Source organism: Myxocyprinus asiaticus, chromosome 26 (assembly GCF_019703515.2).
Source record: "Myxocyprinus asiaticus isolate MX2 ecotype Aquarium Trade chromosome 26, UBuf_Myxa_2, whole genome shotgun sequence".
NCBI classification, from domain to species: domain Eukaryota; kingdom Metazoa; phylum Chordata; class Actinopteri; order Cypriniformes; family Catostomidae; genus Myxocyprinus; species Myxocyprinus asiaticus.
In genome coordinates this window covers 22,631,623-22,652,790 of record NC_059369.1, presented here as the reverse complement: position 1 = coordinate 22,652,790, position 21,168 = coordinate 22,631,623, and the positions used below count along the sequence as shown (strand labels likewise).

Genomic DNA, 21,168 nt, shown 5'->3' with positions numbered 1-21,168 from the left:
TTCAAATAATTATTAGAAGTAGTTCCATGAACACTACGTCACGCATCCGCCCAGCTCCCAGTGCTTAAATAGTCCCTAAACATACGGCCACGGTTCTTAAATCATTATTTAAAATTAACCGTTATTAAAACTATAAATGGTGAAGTATAGTTTTATAAGTAAATTAAGACCTTGTTTATAAAACAAAGTACCGACTAATATGAAACGTACTGGTTTGGCGGAAGTGACCTTGAGTCGGATGGATACAGAAGTGCCGGTGGCGTGCTGCATTCTTCCTTTTCTTCCGTGGCCGCCATCGAGTTAGGAGCGTGGTTCCTGGCGAGCCGTGAAAACTTAAAAATATGGTGAGCGGAGTGGGCCCGTTTTCAGCGGCTTGAGCAAGTTTTCCCCTGAAATGTGTTTTTATGTCGTTGTTATATGTGCATGTAAATCATTTGTTTGTTGTAAAGACAAAATGATAATCGTTTGCTACGAGGTTCGCATTACATCGAGGCTCGGGAGCCATTTTGAACTAGTGCGGGGTGTATCCACGTGTAGTCATGACTATAAGGCAACTGACTCAAATTTAAGGGTTAAAACGTTTAAATTCAGACGCTTTAATAACGTATATTTAGAAGTCCTTCTGTGTCTGGATAAAACTCAATTTAACGAATGTAGCTCGTGTCATTGTTTGTAAATGGGGGTGTCGGCATAACGTGCTGTGGCCTAGCATTGCCTGTTGTGTCGAGCTCTGTTTCCCCCCAGCAGATCTGTATGGGGGGGTACAGTATCTGACGATAACATTCTCCTCTGTCAGAATGCGTTCCCCCATGCACAAACCTATGCCCTACAGTTCTCAGGTCTAGCCAGTTGTGCAGTGTAAAAGTATACAATGTCAATTTCCCCCACTGTATTTACATTACTCAAACATTTGTGATACTCTTGCCATGATGGTGTAATTTGCGTCCTACTCTGTGATCAGTGACAGTTGCCTGCTGTCTCATGCTGGCGCAGAAGGATGACGAAAACCGAGACTGAGCAAGATTCAGAGTTCTCACTAATGAATAAACTTGAGAAATGTATATGTCTTAAGTTATGCATACCTCTTTGTTTTTTTTAACTTGTTTTTTTAGGCTTGTGCCCGACCGTTAGTCTCGGTCTACTCCGAGAAAGGGGAGTCAACCGGGAAAAATGTGGTAATGCCTGCAGTATTTAGGGCTCCCATCCGCCCTGACGTTGTAAACTTTGTGCACACCAACATGCGCAAGAACAAGCGTCAGCCTTACGCGGTCAGTGAGCTGGCCGGTGAGTATGTTTCAATACCGATGCTTTGGATTGTTGCTTCACTGATATTTCACTTCAGGTCCGTGTTTCTGACAACTGATTTTACTGGAAGTTCTGATGAGCCTTGTAAAATAATATTACAATATGATAGATGTTCAAACATAATGCTAAAATGTGTCATTTCAGGTCACCAGACCAGTGCTGAGTCCTGGGGAACAGGAAGAGCTGTGGCTCGTATCCCCCGTGTGCGTGGTGGTGGCACCCACCGCTCTGGCCAGGGTGCCTTCGGAAACGTATCCTTCCATGACGCTGAACTTGACACAATGTCTTTAATGATTTAATTACAAAAAATTGTAACTTTTAAAACAAAAAGAAAAACTAGCTTGCTGTGATGGTGTAATTTGCGTCCTACTGTATGCACAGCGACAGTTGCCTGCTGTCTCAAGCTGTCGTGGAAGGTTGACGAATATTGAGTCTGAGCAGGTGTACAGATGCATTTAAAATTTGTTCACTCTGTTATAAAATGCTGGACCTTAACTTTTGTGTAGATGTGTCGTGGTGGTCGCATGTTTGCCCCCACAAAGACTTGGCGCCGTTGGCACCGCAGGATTAACGTTAACCAGAAGCGTTATGCCATCTGCTCTGCCTTGGCAGCCTCTGCTCTGCCCGCCCTTGTCATGGCCAAAGGTTAGCGAGTCCAGCAATCTCTTCTGATGGTACACCCAATTTATTTATTTTTATCAGGGATGCGAAATTTGTTGTTTTGAAAACAAAATTGGTCACCTTCATGATTCGTGCAGATCTGATGAGTTATTGTTTTTTTGTGGGGGGGGGGGGGTCGTCTCCCTCGTGACTGATCACAGCAGAGGTGAATTGCATGCTTTGCAGTCGTGGTCTTACCAAGGCAGATTGCTTGATTGTTTACAGCGATCACGTTTGACTACAGCGGCGCGTGCACAGTGATTTCTCCGCTCTTTTGGTCCATACAATGCAAGTGAATTTTAAATCTCAAAATCACAAGTCAGTTTAAAAGTAATCCATAAGACTCCAGTGGTTAAATAAGCTTTTTAACAATAAATTCTACTCCCTGCTCAGTCAATCTCCACTTTAACTTTCACATTCTTCTTGTTTTTGGTGTTTCAAATTCATGCAAATCGCCCCCTACTAGGCAGGAAGAATTTCTTGCAAAAAAAAAGGACTTAAATATTGATCTGTTTCTCTTCCACACCTATCATATCACATCTGAAGACACGGATTAAAACACTGGTTTTATGATGCCAATGTTGGCACCCTTTCGCTTGTATTGTGTAGATCTACAGAGCTGAAATATTCTTCTAAAAATCTTAATTTGTGTTCTGCAGAATAAAGTCATACACATCTGAGATGGCATGAGGATGAGAGAATTTTCATTTTTGGGTGAACTAACACTTTAATGCATAAGTGACTGTTTATACACGTTGAGGGGCTTTCACGTGACTCCTGTCAGTGCTGCCGAGTACATTGAAGTCTATGAAGTGAGTGCAGAGTATGACTTAACGCTAAGACATTAAAGGGATGGTACCTCATTCCATCCTAGATGTGTATGACTTTATTTCTTCTGCAGAACACAAATGAAGAATGAAGTACAAAGGCAGCATAAAAGTAGAATCCATAAGACTCCAGTGGTTAAATTCATATCTTCAGAAGCGATATGATAGGTGTGGTTGAGAAACAGATCAATATTTAAGTCCTTTTGTACTATAAATTTACACTTTCACAATTGGCCTCCTGCTGGTTGGGGCTGGGAAAAGGTGGAGATTTATAGCAAAAAGGACTTGAATATTGATCTGTTTCTCACAATTATAGATCTGCTTTGTTCTTATGCTTAAACACTACAGTATAATGTCTCTTGGTAGATTTCAGGCGTGAATGATTCAATGACTTGCTCATTGCACATAAGACGCTTATTTGTCGCCACTTAGTGACATATCCAGAAGGGGTCACTGAATTAATCGGTTAACGAAACTGAACAAATTTGTGAAACAGAAACAAGCCACACCAAATTACCCTTTATTTTTGCAGCTAGTTCTGCACAATTGTGCAGTTAATTTGCTATACTTGAATCATTAAAATCGCTGGAGTTGGTGCTTTTAGCTTTTTTTCTTAAAGAAAAATATCCCTGGAAAACATGCTTGTGGATCAGTGATTCTCACCTTTTTCGCCCCTCATGAGATTGCATCCCTGTATTATGTTAGTTAAACTTTGAAGTCCATATAATGACCATTCATATCTGCACTGTTTACTGTGTGGGTTGCCATCTGGATTGGCATTCTGCTCTCATTTCAGTGCAAGAGTAACCTCAATTAGCAGAAGGGCTGAATCAAACTGTTGATTTTTCCTTTTCGAAGGTTGAGCACATTCAAAGTGATTCATAATTGATAAATTGCCAAATTTAAATGTATTTTATGTTTCTTGTAACTAAAAATGTGGAACGTTTCAGGTCACCGCATCGAGGAGATCCCTGAGGTCCCAGTCGTCGTTGATGATAAAGTTGAGGGATACAAGAAGACTAAGGAGGCAGTGCTTCTGCTGAAGAAGCTTAAGGCATGGAACGACATCAAGAAGGTAACATTCTCATACTTTATTGATATTTACTGAATATGTTGTGTTTTACCTGCATAAACTAACATGTGCAAATTTCTGTTCTCCAGGTTTATGCCTCTCAGCGTATGCGTGCTGGTAAGGGTAAGATGAGGAACCGAAGGCGTATCCAGCGCAAGGGACCATGTATCATCTACAACGAAGACAATGGTGTGACGCGAGCTTTCAGAAACATCCCTGGTATGTAAACAGATATTTCATTGGAGTGTTTCTGCACATGATGATATCCACTTCTGGTCCGTGTTTATGATGCCCGTGATCTTTGTGGAAGTTCTGACCCTAATACAATGCATACAGAATTTTGGTCTGCTGTTGGGATGTGATAGCTGGTTGCAAAAGAATTAAACGCATGGTCTCTCAGGTATTACACTGCAGCGTGTGACCAGACTGGACCTGTTGAAGCTTGCTCCAGGTGGACACATCGGTCGCTTCTGCATTTGGACAGAGAGCGCCTTCCGCAAGCTGGATGACCTTTACGGCACCTGGCGCAAACCTTCCTCTCTTAAAGTGGACTATAAGTGAGTTCACTCTTATCTTAACCTTTAATTTTAGTCTCTAGTGTGCTTTGGACAACAATGATGAGCTTCTACTTCTGGTCCGTGTTTATGAACACAATGATATTGTTAGAAGTTCTGAGTAAAATATGATGGGCTGAAAGCTCACTTGCCCAAATGCTTCTAAAACCTGAACCTGATTATAATCAATATCTACATTTGTAGATATTGAAAATAAGCTTGTAGACTTACTGACTTGTCGTGTTCTAGTTTGCCAATGCACAAGATGACCAACACTGATCTGAACAGAATCCTCAAGAGTGAGGAAGTCCAGAAGGCACTTCGTCCTGCTAAGTATGCTTTGGATTCTTCTGTATCTCAACAGAACTGATGTTTAATTGCATTGATGATATTCTTACTTCAGGTCCGTGTTTCTAACTTATGATTACATTGGAAGTCCTGAGCCATTTTTCTTTGAAACTCAAGGACTGTCATAAGTGCACAGTAAAAAAATACAATATTTTTACCATTGCAGTCGCAAGATTAATCGTAGAGTTTTCAAAAAGAACCCTTTGAAGAACCTGAAAGTGATGATGAAACTCAACCCCTATGCCAAGACAGCCCGTCGCCGTGCTATCCTGGCACACAACCCTGAAGTAAGTACCCCCACAGCCCAGTTTTCAGGACCCAATAGCAAATCTTACTACTGTCTAACAACACACTCTTTACATACAGCGCCCCTGTGTTTAATCCATTTCTATATCTGACCAATACAGATCAAGGCTAAGATGCTGAAACCCAAGAAGAAGAAGGTTGTGAAGAAGGCCAAGAAGCCCGCTGCTGCTCCAGCTCTGGCAAAACAGTAGAGCTCTTACAGACTGTGGAGTTCAGAAATGTTTTCAAATAAAACTGTTCACAATTCTGCTAAATCTGCCATTTTTAATACACTGCATACCGTTTAAACACTGCTACACTGTCAACAGTCAGTTGTCATCTGTTAAATAAACCTTTTATTTTATTATACAAGTTTGTATAAGTTAAATTACCAGTTTATACATTGTGAGTTATAGGCTGCAGATTCATCATATTTAAAATGGGATAAAGCAGAACACAAAACATTACAGTGAAATAAAGTAACCACTCAAAGGGGAAGCTTGATGGTAAGTGCAGCCATAGAAATGAAGTTTTAAAAGTCAACATAACCATCATAGGGGATCTTTTGCACATATTTACTTAAATCAAGTAACTTGAGGTGAAATAGTTCACCATAGAAAAAAATTGTTTACTTAGCCTTGTGTTGTTCCAAACCTAAATGACTTGATATCTTCGGAAGAATGTTGGTTACTAACAGCCTCAGTCCCCATTCAGTTTTATGGAAAAGAGCTACACTATCAACATTCTTTAAAAAAAAAAAAAAATAGTTTTCTGCTGAAGAAAGCAAGTCGTATGGATTTGTACCAACATGAGTGTTGGTAAATTGTCACAATTTTAATTTTTTAAGGGTGAACTATCCTGATAGCAATATTGTGATTTTAATCTCATATTAATAGCCAAAGCCTTCTGGATGCAATCAAGGCATCTAACAATATTTGGCAGAACAGAATTCAAGCATCCAAGGCATGACACATTGTTACAGTTGTATACATCTCATAATACTCAAGACAACAAAATAAGATGGAGGTTTCAGGAGGCAGTAGTTTGCTTTTAGCCTCTGGATTGATTGGCAGGTGGAAAAACACTAGATGGTGGGAGTTTGTCGTTGGTTAGCTTAGAAAACAATAATTGCTCTCATATTCCCGCACTGTGTGTTGGAGTTGCTGGCTGGTTTAGCCCAATGGTGCTGCATAGCCATCCAGCAAAGTCAACCTCCTCTGCCTCTGATGTCTTTATGAAGGGATGTACCTGAAAAAGAAGGTAATGTTAAATCTATTGCATATCTGTTCAAAGAATAGGGAAGAATAAACACTACATCACCAAAAGTATGTGGACCACTTCTAAATAACGGGTTTGGCTATTTCAGTACTTCCAGTGACGGCCAATCTTAATGCAAGACCATACAACGACATTCTAGAGAACCGTGAGCTTTCAAACTTGTGGCAACATTTTCAGTGCCGTTTTCATTACAATGCCGCTGGGTTCAAAGTAAAGCCCATAAAGATATGGTTTACTGAGTCTTGATGTGGAAGAATTTAACAGGCTCCCACAAAATCCAGGCCTTAACATCTTTGGGATGAATTGGAACATCAACTGTGCGTCAGCCCCATCGCCAAACATCAGTGCCTGATCTCAAATCCAGGCCTTAACATCTTTGGGATGAATTGGAACATCAACTGTGCGTCAGGCCCCATCGCCCAACATCAGTGTCTGATCTCACTGATGCTCTTAAGGGAACACAAAAGTGGAAAGCATTAATGATAAAAGTGGAGGCTGTTAAGGAGGTCACATTGCCCTTTTAATGCCAATGGTTTTTAAATCAATTGCTCAGCAAGAACATATTGGTTTGAGAGTCTACATACTTTTGTCCATATAACATTTCTCAGGAAATGGCATCTGTTCAAGGAATAGATCAAAGATAATTATTGTTCCTACCATCAGCTGCTTGAGGTCTGCCCTTTCTGCAGGATTTTTGATTAAACTGACCAAAACAAACAAATGAATTAGCAAGAAAGTGTACAAAATGACACAGATACAATACTGGTTTCTTCTGACAGCAGATTCCACATAATTTTGTTTTGCTCCACCACTAGATGGCACATTAATCACCACTAAAGAAATCATGAGACTGTTGCAGCACCACATTTCTGTCATGCCCAGTAAAATCAAATGCAGACAAAATCAAGTTTTTGCTTACCACTTGTTAACAAAGTCTTGAAATTCTGCACCAAATATGCTTGGCAGCTTGGGAGGTGGCTGAAAATGGAAAAACAGCTCCATTAAGCCTAAGTAGAACAGCCAATAAATCCTTACTTTAATTACTACGCTGCCATTAAACAGTTTAGTGCTCTTTAAAGCACCACTGAGAGCTTACTTCATTCACAATATAGTCAAGCAGCTCAAATATAGCCATAGGTGGTCTGCTGTCCGGACCATATGCTGAAAAGACAAACAGTCTTAAAAAATTATCACTTATCCAAGGATTATTTTATAGTACCACTGTAATGAAAAGCCAAAGATTGTGTTTAGTAGAAACACACAAGTGATCGGTTTCTACATGCAGTAAAGAATCCATTAGCAGAGACAGCTCTCTATAGGATGGCAAACAGACACTTACAGCTCCCGGGTCGACCAGGGGGCCTGGGTTTTGGGGAGGACTCACTGACCGAGGGGTCACCCTCGAGGGGCTGACCAAAGATTTGCTCTAGTTCCTTTGCGTCTGGTGGCGGGATAGGGAAGCGTCCGATGGCCATCTCCACCAGAGAGAGACCCATACTCCATATGTCAGACTGGACAGAGTAGTGAGTACCTTGAAGACGTTCTGGCTGCAGATGGACAAGGATCAAGAGAGAGAGAGAGAGAGAGAGTGAGAGAGAGAGAAAGAAATGGGGTAAATAAATATTATCAAACTGGAAGATAAGAACGTAAGATGAAGAACAGAAGCCTGGAAAAACAGACAGCCCCCTTGAGATATTCTAAATCAAACATGCAACTGGGAATCGTGCTTACCAGACCTTGCCTTACAAGAATTACAGAGTCAAATCATCTAGTTTCTACTAATAAGATAATAATTAAATAAAATATTAGGGCTGTAAATGAATTAATCTTGATTAATTGATCAAATAATGTAAAAGTGATTTATCTCATAATACATTAATCTATTCAGTTCCATGAAAAACAAATAGGCCTATGTTAACAGTATGTGTAATTACTAGTTACGTCAATTTGTGTGGAGGACATTCCTAAATCTGGTTAAATTGGCATTTGTACTAGCAAAGTTAACTTACAGACATATAAGACCTGGTGCCCACAAATGAATTGGCCATGGAGTCAATAAGCTGTCCACTCACACCGAAGTCACACAACTTGATTTCACCGCGCGAGTTTACCAGGATGTTGGATGGCTTTACATCTGAAAGGCAGGGACAAGGTCTTCCCTTCAGTAAATACATTATCAATAGAAAAACTACTCAAAAAGATGTCTGCCTGAGAGAGTGACACTAATCACCTCTGTGCATAATCTTGTGTTTCTCCCGCAGGTAGGACAGGCCTTTAATCACCTGCATTAGATAAAAAGTCCAGTAACATGAAGTTAAACATTAAGCATTCTACTTCAGCCTTATTGTGTGGAATCAGTCCACAAGAGAATATTAGTGAGAAAGGATACTGAGATACCAACCGCAATGCTAACTTTGCCCAGTATTTGTTCTGGGATCTTGCCTGCTTTCTTCAATGACTGGTCCAGGGAGCCACCGTCCTACAATACAAGATTTGTGATGGAGAAATATTCAGCGGGTAGACTTATATAACATCCGCACTTCACATACAGTACTGTGCAAAAGTTTTAGGCATTTGTGAAAAATGTTGCATAGTGAGGATGTCTTCAAAAATAATGACATAAATAGTTTTCATTGATCAATTATCATACAAAGTCCAGTAAACATAAAAAAGCTAAATCAATATTTGGTGTGGCCACGTTTGCCTTTAAAACAGCCCCAATTCTCCTAGGTACACCTGAACACAGTTTTCTTGGTTGTTGGCAGATAGGACGTTCCAAGCTTCTTGGAGAATTCACCACAGTTCTTCTATCTATTTAGGCTGTCTCAATTGTTTCTTCATGTAATCCCAGACTGACTTGATGTTCAGTGGGGGGCTCTGTGGAGGCCATGACATCTGTTGCAGGGCTCCCTGTTCTTCTATTCTAATCTTTTCTATTTGCAATGTTTGGGAGTCTAAAATGTATTTTTCCTATTGACACACTAAAGCTGAAGATATAAATAACCATCTTAAGACAAATGCTTTTGTGAAACACCTTAAGTGCCTAAAACTTTTGCACAGTACTGTAAAAGTGAACTATGGAGGTATTTTCATAGAAGGATATAAAAAAAATATATTATTAGCAATCTAATCATATTTATGACTCCATAGATATGAAACTATTAGATATATATTTCTAAAGCTGACAAGTAGATAGCAAAATTGTTTAAGAAATACAATACAGATGTGCAGTTAGGGCTGCAAAACTTCTTGTTTAAATTATGCATGTAGATACAGTAGATAATGTAGTGATTGAAACCCAGAGGCACAAACCACAAATTACTTTGTACTCTGAGGACGCATTTAGGGTGCATTCAGTTTTTGATGACGACCTGAGTCAGAGTTTGATTTGTTTTTTGGTTTGAAAGCAGCTTTTCAAATTCGGGTGCGCAACAGTGAGTCCACTTGAAAAGTCAGTTTGGGTTTTATGTGAACTCGGGTATAATACAATGTTGGTATAAAAGCAATCCGGTCTGAATCACGTAAGCAAACCGCTATTGATGACATAACTTGCATCTCTGAATGCTTTTGGTCACGCTTATTATAGTATAATACATATTTCATAGCAGCTCATCTCTAAAATTTAGCCTTCAGAGAGCAGCTTGAAGTCCTCACATGCTTTGCAATGCATTTGCGGCAGAAAAATGCCAATCTGTGCGTATAAAGTTTTGGTGGTTAATTCAAAGGGACAAAAGCAGTACACAGAATAACATCATGTTAAAAGTGATACTGCAAACAATCCAGTGGTCCGGTTGCAAAAGTACAATTTGAAAAGAGACCAGTGGGAGTAGGAGAAGAGGATTAGAATTAAACTTGGGATCGGACAAAGCAATTAAACTAAATGTAAAAAAAAAAACCAACAACAACAAACTAAAACAAAGCTAAACTAAAGGTTCCTCTCATATTCCTTTGTATTATGTTTGACATTGAGAGTGGACAATACCATGTGCTCCATACAGATGCTGATCTCTCCATCACTGTAGAAAGCCCCATAGAAGCCCACTATGTAGGGTGAGTTACATTCATGCAGCACCTGCAGCTCTCTGATGATCTGATTCCTTATTGCTGGCTTGATCTCTAGGTGAATCAACTGGATTAAAGAGAAAGAAAGAGGGCTGAAGAAAGTTTTCACTTCAGTACAGTGGCATATCTTCTCATGGATAAAACACATTCAAGCCCACAGATGTGCGACTGCCTGAGCACTGAATACTGGCTCACTGAGGTGGCAGCTCATGACTTTCAGGTTTTATATCACTGCTTATTCAGTCATGCATACACACACTATTTATAATTTTAAGCCTTGTATTTAATACACTAAAGACAACATGAACTCAAAATTGACCCAGTTAACTTTCTGAATGTCTCTGCTAATATCAAATCCTGTTGGCCCGTCCAACATTATTTCCTCCTGAATAGTCTTACTCTGAAATATGTCAAATTCTGGAGGTTAACTGTGTTGTGAATATTTCATGTTGCCTTTAAACGTCTTATGAAAGGAAGCACACTTTTGTTATTTAATGCTATTTCTAGCTTGAATTAATAAAGGTAATTAATTATTAATGAAGTAATTAATATATTTATGAAAGGAAGCACGCTTTTGTTATTTAATGATATTTCTAGCTTGAACTAATTAAGGTAATTAATTATGAATGAAGTAATTTATATATACAGTATAACTAATTAAGGTAATTCATTATTAAGAAGTAATTATATATACAGTATAATATCTATATATTTATTCATTATTTATTACTGTATGACTATAATGCAGTGCAAAGCATAACGTTTAAGCCTGACTTATTTTTTCTGGTAACAGGGCGAGCTTCTCTTTGTAATTGACAGGGTGTCTGCATTATATAGTAAGCTGATAAAGAGCTGCTTATTCGCATGGACACTGCGAGTTCATTGTTTCTTGTGTGCCTTACAGGAGATGCTTTGAGTTTGTATGCTTTGGAACATCTCTGACAGCCCTCCATGTTGCCGTTTTCTTTCCTGGGAGCTCCCACATTCACCCAAAAATTACAGTTCTCTGATTATTTACTCACCGTCATGCCATTCCAGATGTGTATGACTTTTTGTCTTCTGCAGAACACAAATGAAGAGTTTTAGAAGAATATTTCAGCTCTGTTGGTCCATAGAATACAAATGAATGGTGGCCAGAACTCTTTTTTTTTTTTTCTCGCCTTTTCTCCCCAATTTGAAATGCCAGACTCCCAATGCCTCGTGCCCAACTGTCTTCGTGGTGGCGCAGTGACTCGCCTCAATTCGGGTGGCGGAGGACGAATCTCTGTTGCCTCTGCGTCTGAGACCATCACATCTTGCCATCGCAGTCTCTAGGCATGATTTCAAGCTTGATTACACTTGCAAGTGCTTGAAACATAAACAGAGCACTAGACGGCGCTATAGGAAGTGTAATCAAGCTTGAAATCACGATAGCCAAGGAGACTGCTCTCAAGATTTATAGTGAAAAAGGAATTATATTTTGGTTTGTTCTCACCAAAAAAATAAATAAATAAATAAATTTGATCGCTTCAGAAGTCACCACTGGAGTTGTATGGTCAGCATTCACTTGCATTGTGTGGACTGAGATATTCTTTTAAAAATCTTTGTTTGTGTTCAGCAGAGGAAAGTAAGTCACACATCTTGGATGACATGAGGGTGAGTAAGTGATTTTTGGTTGAACTACCCTTTTTAGTATTGTTTCATTACTTGCTGGTAAGTTTGGTTAGATGAAAAAAAAAATCTCAGACAACATGCAGCCCTCAGGTTCATTAGAAAAAGTGTGATTTCACTCTAAAGGGAGAAAAGTCTACAGCAAAAACCTACAAGGTGTAATAAGCTTCACTACATGCATTACATGTGCAACAAATGTCAATGCACTGCAGCCATTCTGCTAATAATAACTTCTTGCAATATACAAAAATACATAATGACATCAATAGCTGATACCTTCAAGAGATATTGGACAAAAAGGAACAGCAAGCACAGCCTTGTCTGAGTTCTAAAACGGCATGCTGATCAGCTATTGGTGAGTAAATCAAATCAAAACACTCCTAGGTTGTTTAATGATGCCAACTAGAAGCTACCTTCACCATAGCTTACCTTCCTGGCCATGATGAGGCCGGAGGGTCTGTGTAAGACCTTGAAGACAACCCCTCCATTGCCTGCACCCAACTCACAAATCTTCTCAAAGTCATCATCTTTTAACTCTCCGACCTTCTGCTTCTGGGTAAGAAAAGCCTCCAGGCGCTTCTTTTGCTGCTCATCTAGCTCCAATTCCTCCAGTTTCTTTTGCAGAGCTTCCAGATTTGTTCTAAGACACAAACACAGCCAGGAAACCACAACTTAATTATTGTGAATTAGGTTTGGTAAAAAATAAAAATAAAAAAAAATAAAAAAACTCCCTTTAACCTCCTGAGACTCGAGCATGACTGATGTGTGCATTTTCCATTAGTAGCCCCTAATAAACATGCAATAAATAAATAAATAAATAAATATATATATATATTTTTTTTTAAAGCAAATAGTTTTCCTAAAAATGTATGCCCTCATATGGGGACAGTGAGACTAAGTTGTGAAATTTTAAATAATACCAAGCTATAGAAAGTCATATTTTTGTTTATATAAAATTGTTTATTATGTTTCCAGGAGTGTTGGTTTTTCAACCAAGAGACATTACAGATGCTTTTCTGTAAAGCTGCTTAGGAATCTGGAAATCTGCATTGGGCAAAGCACAAATAAAAAACTATACAAATCTATGTACTGAATCTATGTACTGTTTACCATTGTCCCATGTCTGCCAACCATGTTGAGTGGTGCAAACATCATCTGTAGCCTGAAATGTTAGGAGTGAATGCACTTGGCTGCATAGGAAAATTATAGGATGCTTCCTTGCTCTCTATTTAGTGAATTACTTAACCTCCAGTGTGATGTCTGTCTGCACTGGTCTCAGAACAGTTCAAAATGCACCTTAATTTAATCTTAACTCCATATAAAGCCTCTGCAAACAATTTTAGCTTTTGGATAAACCCGTTGATTCTCAATGTGATATTGCATAGTGAATATAGGATTTCTAAGGAAAAAGTAGCCCTATAGTCCACGTCCATGGTCATTTTGTTTAACAGCGTGCTGTTTTGTGACAAATCGCTGAAATTTTCAATATGGCATATCAGATGAAACTAGAGACTCTCGTCTTTTGACTCAAACAGGTTTCAATGTAAAAACGAACTGAGGTTTCTTAACAAAAGCAGTTTTGTTAGCGTTTCTCCCAAAGACAAACTTCACTGAGATCGGCGCAATGTTGTTTTGTCACATGACTCGTTACATCAAAAGTTTAACCCTTTACTGACAGCCCAGAGTGTCCTGAACTGAGATCAGTCATTTTAAATTAAATTTAAATATGCATAGTGTATAGCAAAGACAAAACACACAGTCCATGTCGCACAAGGTTAAACTTAAGTCAGCATCTTAAAAGGTGAAATGTGTAATTTCTTCACTACTATTGTAACCAAATGGAATTGCAAAATAATGCCTGTTTTCAAACAGGTTTCCAAACCTGTTTGAAAACAGGTTTCTGCCATTGGTCAAACAAACAGATAGTTCCACCCAAAACTCATACCACTGGCTGAGCCTATGTCGGGTTGGCCAGAAGAAAATTTTTTTTTGATAGCACCACAGAGTTCAAACTTTTTAGGGAGATCAGCCTGTGAATGGTTTACTTTTAGTTGTCTATGCATATTACACTGACACAGGAGAAATACTTCACCTTTAATTAATTAAATTTCAGAGCTAAACACATAAGGTTATGGTGAATTAAATCTGTTGGACTTAAATTTATGTTTTAATTCAGTTTTTCAGACCTTTAAGGAAGCTTTCGAAATAGTTTATTTGTATGTAGTACCTGCCATATGACCACAAGTGACAGATAACAAACCAAATTTGGTATTATTATCAATCCACACAGTCTATGAAGACTGAAGTAATGCAGAATAAGTCTGTGTATTGTTGCATATGGTTATGTAGTACAGTCCTATCCTTAGTTTGTACTATGGCATGAATATATCTGTCTGCAACCACAATTTCCTCTCTTTGATCAGTAAAAGCCCAACCTCCTGGAGAACTGGCAGCTTGCTGAAACATATTCCCATCTTTTAGACAGAAAAAAGGTAAGACTGTATAACAGCTTCTTCCTAAAGCACTGAAGTCTGAAGAAACAGGGAGTTCCTCTAAGCATTTGAGCCTTTTCCTCGGCCCTGTTGTCATGGTGATGCATTTCCTTGGCTTTCTGTTGGAAGAGCAAACTTCCCTCATTCTCCACTCTCCATCCATTCTTTCTCTCCCTCAACAGCACTCTGTTCTTCTCCACATAACTGCTGCCTTCAAAGCTAGGTGGCCTTAATATGTAACTTTTAAGGTGAAATGTGCAATTTTCTCCCTTGTCTGTTATTGGTCAAACAAAAAGATACTTCCACCCCAAACTCTCACCATTGGTCACAGTTTACAGTGTCACGTATGTGGTTTAGTGCTGAAAACAATGCAAGCAACTGTGAATGAGTTTCTCAAATAGCACTCATGAACGCACATCAGATGTGCATTGAAAAATGTATGAAATTTTGGGTTCTTTCTTACCAAAATATTTATGAAATCTTGGGTTCGTTCTTAACAAAACCTATCATATGCCTTCAGAACATGACGCACGAGGTACACAGACTACTTTTATGATACTTCTAGTTCCTTTTTTAACATCTAAAGTGAGGCACTATTCAACACCATTGTATTGCAAAGACGATCCGCGAAAAACATTAAAACATCTCCTTTTGTATTCCACATAAGAAAGAAAGTAATTTTTTCAAAGGTTTGGAATGACATGAGAGAGAGTAAATTATGACAGAATTTTCAATTGGTGAACTATTCCTTTAATCTTAGATTAGGAGAAATTAACCATGGTCAGAAATTAAATTGCTTAGGGCACTGAAAGAGACAAAAATGCCCTTATAATTCAAAATGAGGGGGCAAAAAATGTCCCTGCAACGATGAATTCTTCTGGGTTTTTTTTTTTTGGGGGGGGGGGGGGGGGGGGTTAATTTATTTATATCTGATGTAGTTCTTTATATTCTATGATGATCCAAGTACTATATATATATATATATATATATATATATATATATATATATATATATATATATATATTATAACATAAAAAATGAGTTGATTTTGATTTAATTTTAAGAGTAAGAGGTAATAGATTCTCAGTCTTGAGAGAATTAATTAACTGATTAAATTGAATATATGACATAAACGGGTGAGACACAATTTGTTTTCGATGGTTCGAAATGCCCTCATAAGGGTAAAAAATACCCCTAAAGATAAAATCCAGGGGGCAAATATTGCCCCTTGATGTAAAAGTAAATTTCTGACACTAATTTTTACATAAAAATGTGTACACACTACTCCTTTAACAAATGAGGTAAACTCCTGAAAATATACAAAGAGGGAACAAAAAAAGAAAGAATATTCTTGTGCATTCAAATGAACCAATTAAAAGTCTTATGATTCAGATGTTGATACTAATTAGAAATACAAATTATCTAAAGTTATCTCAGGCTACCTGCAGCTTGTGTTTCTGTGAAAAATAAAAATACCTAATGCTGTGATGCAACACATGTTGCAAACATCTGTGATGTGGGTATATCTTATGCTGTATCTCCAAAAACAATGTTTCAGGACCATCAGAAACCATGAGCCACACTGCCTCAAGGGCTTTTCGGCATTCAGCCAATTCAGATGTAAAACATGTTGTCCTGCTGTTGAACAATGTTCCAGACCAGTACAACACAAGCCCAAGTAACACTCATACATAAATTTACATCAATGCGTCCACAAATTATCACAACTCCAGGACAGACGTACACGACTCAGGAAGACAAGGGCTTTCTGGAGGGAATAGTACCAAAGTAATCCAGGATGTCGGATCTATATGCAGTATCAGGCGAAGTATTTTCATTTTTAACAGTGAAGCCAGTTATAACCATGGTTACGAGGCTGCTGTGTGGGTGTAAGTGGGTGGCGTGGGTGCACAGTGTTGGAGAACATGATAATGGTGAAGGCCATAGAAGAAGCCAGAATGGAGAGAAATACTTCATAATTACTCACACCTTGGGTTGCATGTAGGAGGGCGAACAATGACTCCATTTCCAGAGTAATCTCAGTCACCATGAAGAGCCAAAGACATCGTGAGTGAAGATACAAAGCTCAAAATATCGCAATGTTCCAGCTGAATCTGTCTTGATTGAGTAAAACAGCTGTGCAATGCTACACCCAATTGTACAAATAAGAAATAATTTATTACTACTATGTTGTAAATTATTTAGTCTACCCTTTGATATGCCATTATGTTACATAGACAGGGCAGATCCTGTCTGATAAAAGCAATATAAACATTTTCTTTTAAAGTGAATTGTAAAAGTGGTCTGTAAGGCCAGAGTCAAACACAGAAAAAGGCTTTGAAGGCCCAAGGAAATAAACTGAAAGAATCTCATTCAGTTACTCAGATTCCAGTTAGAATATCTAAAAAGTTTAAATGCAATTAATAGGTGTTAAAAGGGCAATTAACAGGTGTTTAATGTGAAGTGTGAGAAAGTATTTCAACACTGGAAAAAATTGCACACTTCATCTTTAAAAACTATACTTGTTGCCATTATTATTGTCTTTAATTTCCTAATTTTTAGTCAAAGGAAATTATGAAGAGGTGTGGGGGATACATGGTCAAACACAGGAAGTGGTCAAATTCACGTCATGCCTGATTAAGAGGAATGTGAATGTAAACATTACAGAGAGCTGAGATCAGCTGATGAGGTTAGACAGAAGCAGACCATTTTTCTTTGGCGAAGAGCACAAATCCAGAGATTGTGTCCTGTGTTGAATATTTAACTATACTCTATAAATCATTCCTGTGGTTACATCCATGTTGCCATTCTGTAAAGTAGAAATTCAAACAGGTCTCTGACATAAGCACAATAAGCTAACCAAATTAAGGAACTCCCTGGTAATAATTTATAACATATGAATTATCAAATTTTTCTTGATGCACTATAGTAGCAGTAATACACAGTGCTCTTGTTAAGATGGAGAGCGGCAGATGGTGCTTTGGTATGTGTGTGTGTGTGTGTGTGTGTGGAGTGTGATTGTGTAACACTGCATGACTGTATGTGGTTTCCTACTGTATATCTTGTTAAGTCACAATGCAGAGCTTATGGCTGACAATAGCTCCAAAGGTACTGCTGCCAATAAAAGAGAGATGAAACAGTATTGACAGGGTCCAAAATTAGTTTTTCACGTCAAATGCAAGTACAAATAGGCTTTGGCGAGTAAATAAAATGGAATCACTAGCCATTTGGTCAGTAACTTTGTGAAGAACTGTAACATATTGCATGGATTAAATCACAAGAACTAAAGTCTGACCCAATTTTATCTGATGGAAATGACATGATGGAGTCAAAACAAATACTTCACTAGAGATGCTTAAGATGCATAATTTACATGCCTTGTAATTAATTTTACCTTAGTGGGAAATTAAATGAGAAGTTTTTATCAGGAGATCGTTTTTTACAGAAATACAGTTCTGTACATGTGGCAACTTGTTGGATTAATCCTCCAAAAAAGCCACCACATAAAAAACTAAAATATGAAGAAGAAAATCATGATTGTTTTAATGGCAGGTTATTGACAATTGAGAAATCGTAATAAAAATAAAAAAAAACCACACAAAAAAAAAAAAAAAAACGTGTAAAGTTCGTAGAAATGAAATCATTGTGAAGTCCATGTTGGGTTCACAATTTTTTTTTAAAAACATAAAATATAATATATATTACATTTTATAATATATATATATATATATATATATATATATATATATATATATATATATATATATATTTTTTTCAAGGTACCAACAAATGACCTGAACAAAATAAGCCTTTATATAAAAATGTCAAAATATAAATATTTAATGATTTTTATTTTTAACTTCACAAATAGTCTTGCAGGTCTAATGGGATCCTCTCTGTTTTTTTTTTTTTTTGTTTTTTTTGTCACATAACAACAAAATGGCTACCCATGTGTTGGTTACATCAGCCCCAGAAAAAAATTATATAAATCTTTCCTCAGTTTAATAAAAAACATGGAAGAAATTGTATATGAGTTACTTCACAGCCAATAAGCAAGAACTTGTGAAAAATAATATTAACTGTGCTCTTTCAGATAGGCTTGACACTACAAATTTAAAGCACAGGCTTCTGTGGAAAAAAAAGTTGTCACAGTATTTAACATTGCACTGGGACTCTATAACACTGACTTCCAGGACTGAATCACAGCTACACACACATTACAAAGCCTGCTCGCCATAGCCTGTCCTGCTCTCCATGAAGGAATGTATAGCCTATCATCTTTTTGTCATCTTGAACACCTCCCTCCTCCCAAAGACCACTCCTCTAACAGTACAACAGAACAAACATTTCTTATCTCTGTGGAACTAATAGTTTAATAGTAACTAACAATAAGTTTCCACATGCAAGTTTGCACCTTTATCCTTAAATAATTAATAGTCTCTCAACGCCAAATGACATGACTAAAAAAGTGGAAAAGTTTCTGAGCTCTCAAGTGTGCTCTAGGAAACAAGAGGCAATGATATGCACCACTGACTCAAGCTATGAGGACGCTCTTTGGCTCAGCTTTAAAGAAGAGAAAATCACAGGCCTGCCATTTGAAGGTAGCACAGACACAGGTGGTCTTCCCTGTCATCTATTTTTGACTGTGGGGATGTGTAGCCAGCAAACAAGCCGACAGGTTGCCATCACTTGAATATACCTGGTAGTCAGTAAAAAAATCCACCATAATCACTTATTGGATTGTACTGGAGCTCAGAGAAGTGGGACGTGTTGTCACATTAGTTCATATCTCTGTTTATACACTAGGATCAACATGAAAGTTTGCCTGGATTTTTCGGCCTCTACACATTATAAACATGACACGAATGGGTCTTTTATCTCTCACCCAGCTCCTATAAGAATGAAAAGCCAAACTGACAGCTTTTTTGATAGAACAACACATAGAAATTAGAGCAGTGATGTGCTGGTTGCTCTGTCCAAATGTAATAAGAAATTCACTTTGATCTTAGTGGCAGAATTTTCTTTTTTGTGAACTGATGTATACTAAAGTAAACACTAATATATTTCTATAATACAACAGTTACTTACAACAGCACTATTTGTTTCACTCTGCATCCTTGTAACTTTCAAAGAAGGGGTGGGGATTTTGATTCCACATTCATTTTGATTTCCTTCAATTCGTTCAGTGACCAGATTCTGGAGATTGCAGATTTATGCCAGTAGGTGGCGACAAATGAGCGTTTTTCACGTTACAAGTAAGCCAGTAAATCACTGACCAAACTGATTCGTTAAAAAACAGAGTCGTTTACAAACACAACAATGGCAGTGAACCAGAGTGATTCGTTCATTTAAAAGATTCGTTCAAAAACTGATTCGTTTAAGCACTGCACAATACACAATGTATACACTAGTACTAATTTAATGCCAAATTAATACAGACTCTATGAAATGTGTTAACAGTGAACAATGCTAAATGTATTAAGAAACCCCATTAAGAGTCAAATTCTTAAAAAGCCAAACAATCTATAAATGATTAAACACAGTTTCGTAGAGTATTCTAATACCTTATTCGATCTCAAATGAAAACGTAAGAAAACTCAAACCCACTCACTCTGAGGCCCCGGTTCCGTTTATAGTATTGCCATCTGGAATTGGGTTCAGCTGGATCGGCTCTGGCTTCCTTCTTTTTTGCATGATGAAATCCTAACAGTTGGCAACACAGCAGAGAAAAAAAAATTCAAACAGGAGCAATCTGATCCGTAGACTACACCGACTCGCTCACCGAGAGAGAATGAATAGCCTATCTGTAACTATCACACCCTTCCAATCGCTTTACAAAAAATAAATACAGTGTGCAGACGTCAACGGCAATCTCGTATGGCCCTCTGACTGGTATGATAAAGGTGTTGATCAGAAAGATAGATTATTCGGGCAGAGTATTTCTAGGGTAGGATGACAGTAGAGGATGGGTACAAAGATTGTCTCTTTACGTCATGAAAATATTTACGTTTGTCTTCCGGACAGCATGACTGCTTGTGGACAATGTCCCCATCTGCTGGTTGAAGTGCGGAATTACTCGCTAACTCTGCGTTCATTGATTTCAATTGGCCTTAAAATCATTATAACGCTTTGAGAAATTTCAACAAATATTAATCATCAGCATGCAGTCTTAATATGTGTTTATGTATCAGAATATAAGCCAATATAATATAATACAGGCTTATATCAAAAACATTAATGTACCACCATTGTGAAACACATTTACACTGGACAGAATTCACTGTGTTCGAGAAGAGCATGCTTCACAGGTTATTACACAGGTGATGCGAGAAGAAAACAAAGAGGAATCAAGGTAAATATAATTTGTGAACGGAATACTTTCATAACTGTGGGTTCCAGGTGAGAGCTTGCCTTGCTGTGTTGGAAGCGGATCTGCGGAGCAAGGCCGTAGCTAGTGGGGTGAAAGGTGGTGACGATTCTAGGGGCCCAAAAGTCCAGGGGGGCCCACGACAAATTCAAAACTGTATTATTTTAATAGGTAAGGGACCCAGGGCAATATATAATCAGGGGGCCCAGAATTACTTGCTATGGCCCTGCTGCGGAGGGTGTGTTGCCACTCTATCCCCAGCACCTTT

General features: G+C 38.1%; 2 protein-coding genes and 7 non-coding genes across 10 annotated transcripts; 8 read left to right on the top strand and 1 right to left on the bottom strand.

Moving 5' to 3' along the window:
• Positions 1–221: 221 nt before the first annotated feature.
• On the top strand, positions 222–5,326 carry LOC127417242 (60S ribosomal protein L4-A-like). The gene is made up of 10 exons (XM_051657117.1): positions 222–344; positions 1,113–1,284; positions 1,450–1,556; positions 1,812–1,950; positions 3,743–3,867; positions 3,954–4,083; positions 4,265–4,421; positions 4,668–4,751; positions 4,933–5,053; positions 5,174–5,326. Exons 1-10 carry the CDS (start codon positions 342–344, stop codon positions 5,261–5,263), a joined length of 1,128 nt encoding a protein of 375 aa, XP_051513077.1. The 5' UTR covers positions 222–341; the 3' UTR covers positions 5,264–5,326.
• Positions 923–1,020, top strand: LOC127417464 (small nucleolar RNA SNORD16). The gene has a single exon (XR_007893288.1). It is a non-coding gene; the product is annotated as a small nucleolar RNA SNORD16 (small nucleolar RNA).
• On the top strand, positions 1,321–1,385 carry LOC127417463 (small nucleolar RNA SNORD18). The gene has a single exon (XR_007893287.1). It is a non-coding gene; the product is annotated as a small nucleolar RNA SNORD18 (small nucleolar RNA).
• Positions 1,648–1,745, top strand: LOC127417465 (small nucleolar RNA SNORD16). Its single transcript, XR_007893289.1, has one exon. It is a non-coding gene; the product is annotated as a small nucleolar RNA SNORD16 (small nucleolar RNA).
• On the top strand, positions 3,533–3,663 carry LOC127417466 (small nucleolar RNA SNORA35). The gene has a single exon (XR_007893290.1). It is a non-coding gene; the product is annotated as a small nucleolar RNA SNORA35 (small nucleolar RNA).
• Positions 4,116–4,184, top strand: LOC127417460 (small nucleolar RNA SNORD18). The gene has a single exon (XR_007893284.1). It is a non-coding gene; the product is annotated as a small nucleolar RNA SNORD18 (small nucleolar RNA).
• LOC127417461 (small nucleolar RNA SNORD18) lies at positions 4,474–4,543 on the top strand. Its single transcript, XR_007893285.1, has one exon. It is a non-coding gene; the product is annotated as a small nucleolar RNA SNORD18 (small nucleolar RNA).
• Positions 4,796–4,864, top strand: LOC127417462 (small nucleolar RNA SNORD18). Its single transcript, XR_007893286.1, has one exon. It is a non-coding gene; the product is annotated as a small nucleolar RNA SNORD18 (small nucleolar RNA).
• A 151-nt stretch (positions 5,327–5,477) lies between the features above and the next one.
• LOC127417241 (dual specificity mitogen-activated protein kinase kinase 1) lies at positions 5,478–20,508 on the bottom strand. Of its 2 annotated transcripts, none has more exons than XM_051657116.1 (11): positions 20,145–20,508; positions 12,471–12,681; positions 10,312–10,458; positions 8,731–8,808; positions 8,560–8,611; positions 8,339–8,463; positions 7,669–7,876; positions 7,426–7,490; positions 7,249–7,307; positions 6,987–7,032; positions 5,478–6,778 (listed from the first exon to the last, which is right to left on the bottom strand). In XM_051657116.1, the coding sequence occupies exons 1-11, from the start codon at positions 20,225–20,227 to the stop codon at positions 6,755–6,757; spliced, it is 1,098 nt and encodes a 365-aa protein (XP_051513076.1). In that variant the 5' UTR covers positions 20,228–20,508; the 3' UTR covers positions 5,478–6,754. The 2 variants fall into 2 exon arrangements, with proteins under 2 accessions (XP_051513076.1, XP_051513075.1); XM_051657115.1 differs by having other exon boundaries at positions 5,478–6,299.
• Positions 20,509–21,168: the final 660 nt, after the last annotated feature.

What these genes read in the sequence shown, in the direction of transcription:
- LOC127417242 (XM_051657117.1), top strand. An exon ending in GCCAGGGTGCCTTCGGAAAC is followed by an intron (nt 1,557 to 1,811) that starts GTATCCTTCCAT and finishes ACTTTTGTGTAG; the next exon opens with ATGTGTCGTGGTGGTCGCAT. An exon ending in AAGGCACTTCGTCCTGCTAA is followed by an intron (nt 4,752 to 4,932) that starts GTATGCTTTGGA and finishes TTACCATTGCAG; the next exon opens with TCGCAAGATTAATCGTAGAG.
- LOC127417241 (XM_051657115.1), bottom strand. Translation starts at nt 20,227, where the DNA reads ATGCAAAAAAGAAGGAAGCCAGAGCCGATCCAGCTGAACCCAATTCCA. An exon ending in CCCTGGTCGACCCGGGAGCT is followed by an intron (nt 7,491 to 7,668) that starts GTAAGTGTCTGT and finishes TTGTCTTTTCAG; the next exon opens with CATATGGTCCGGACAGCAGA. An exon ending in TTGACTATATTGTGAATGAA is followed by an intron (nt 7,308 to 7,425) that starts GTAAGCTCTCAG and finishes TTCCATTTTCAG; the next exon opens with CCACCTCCCAAGCTGCCAAG.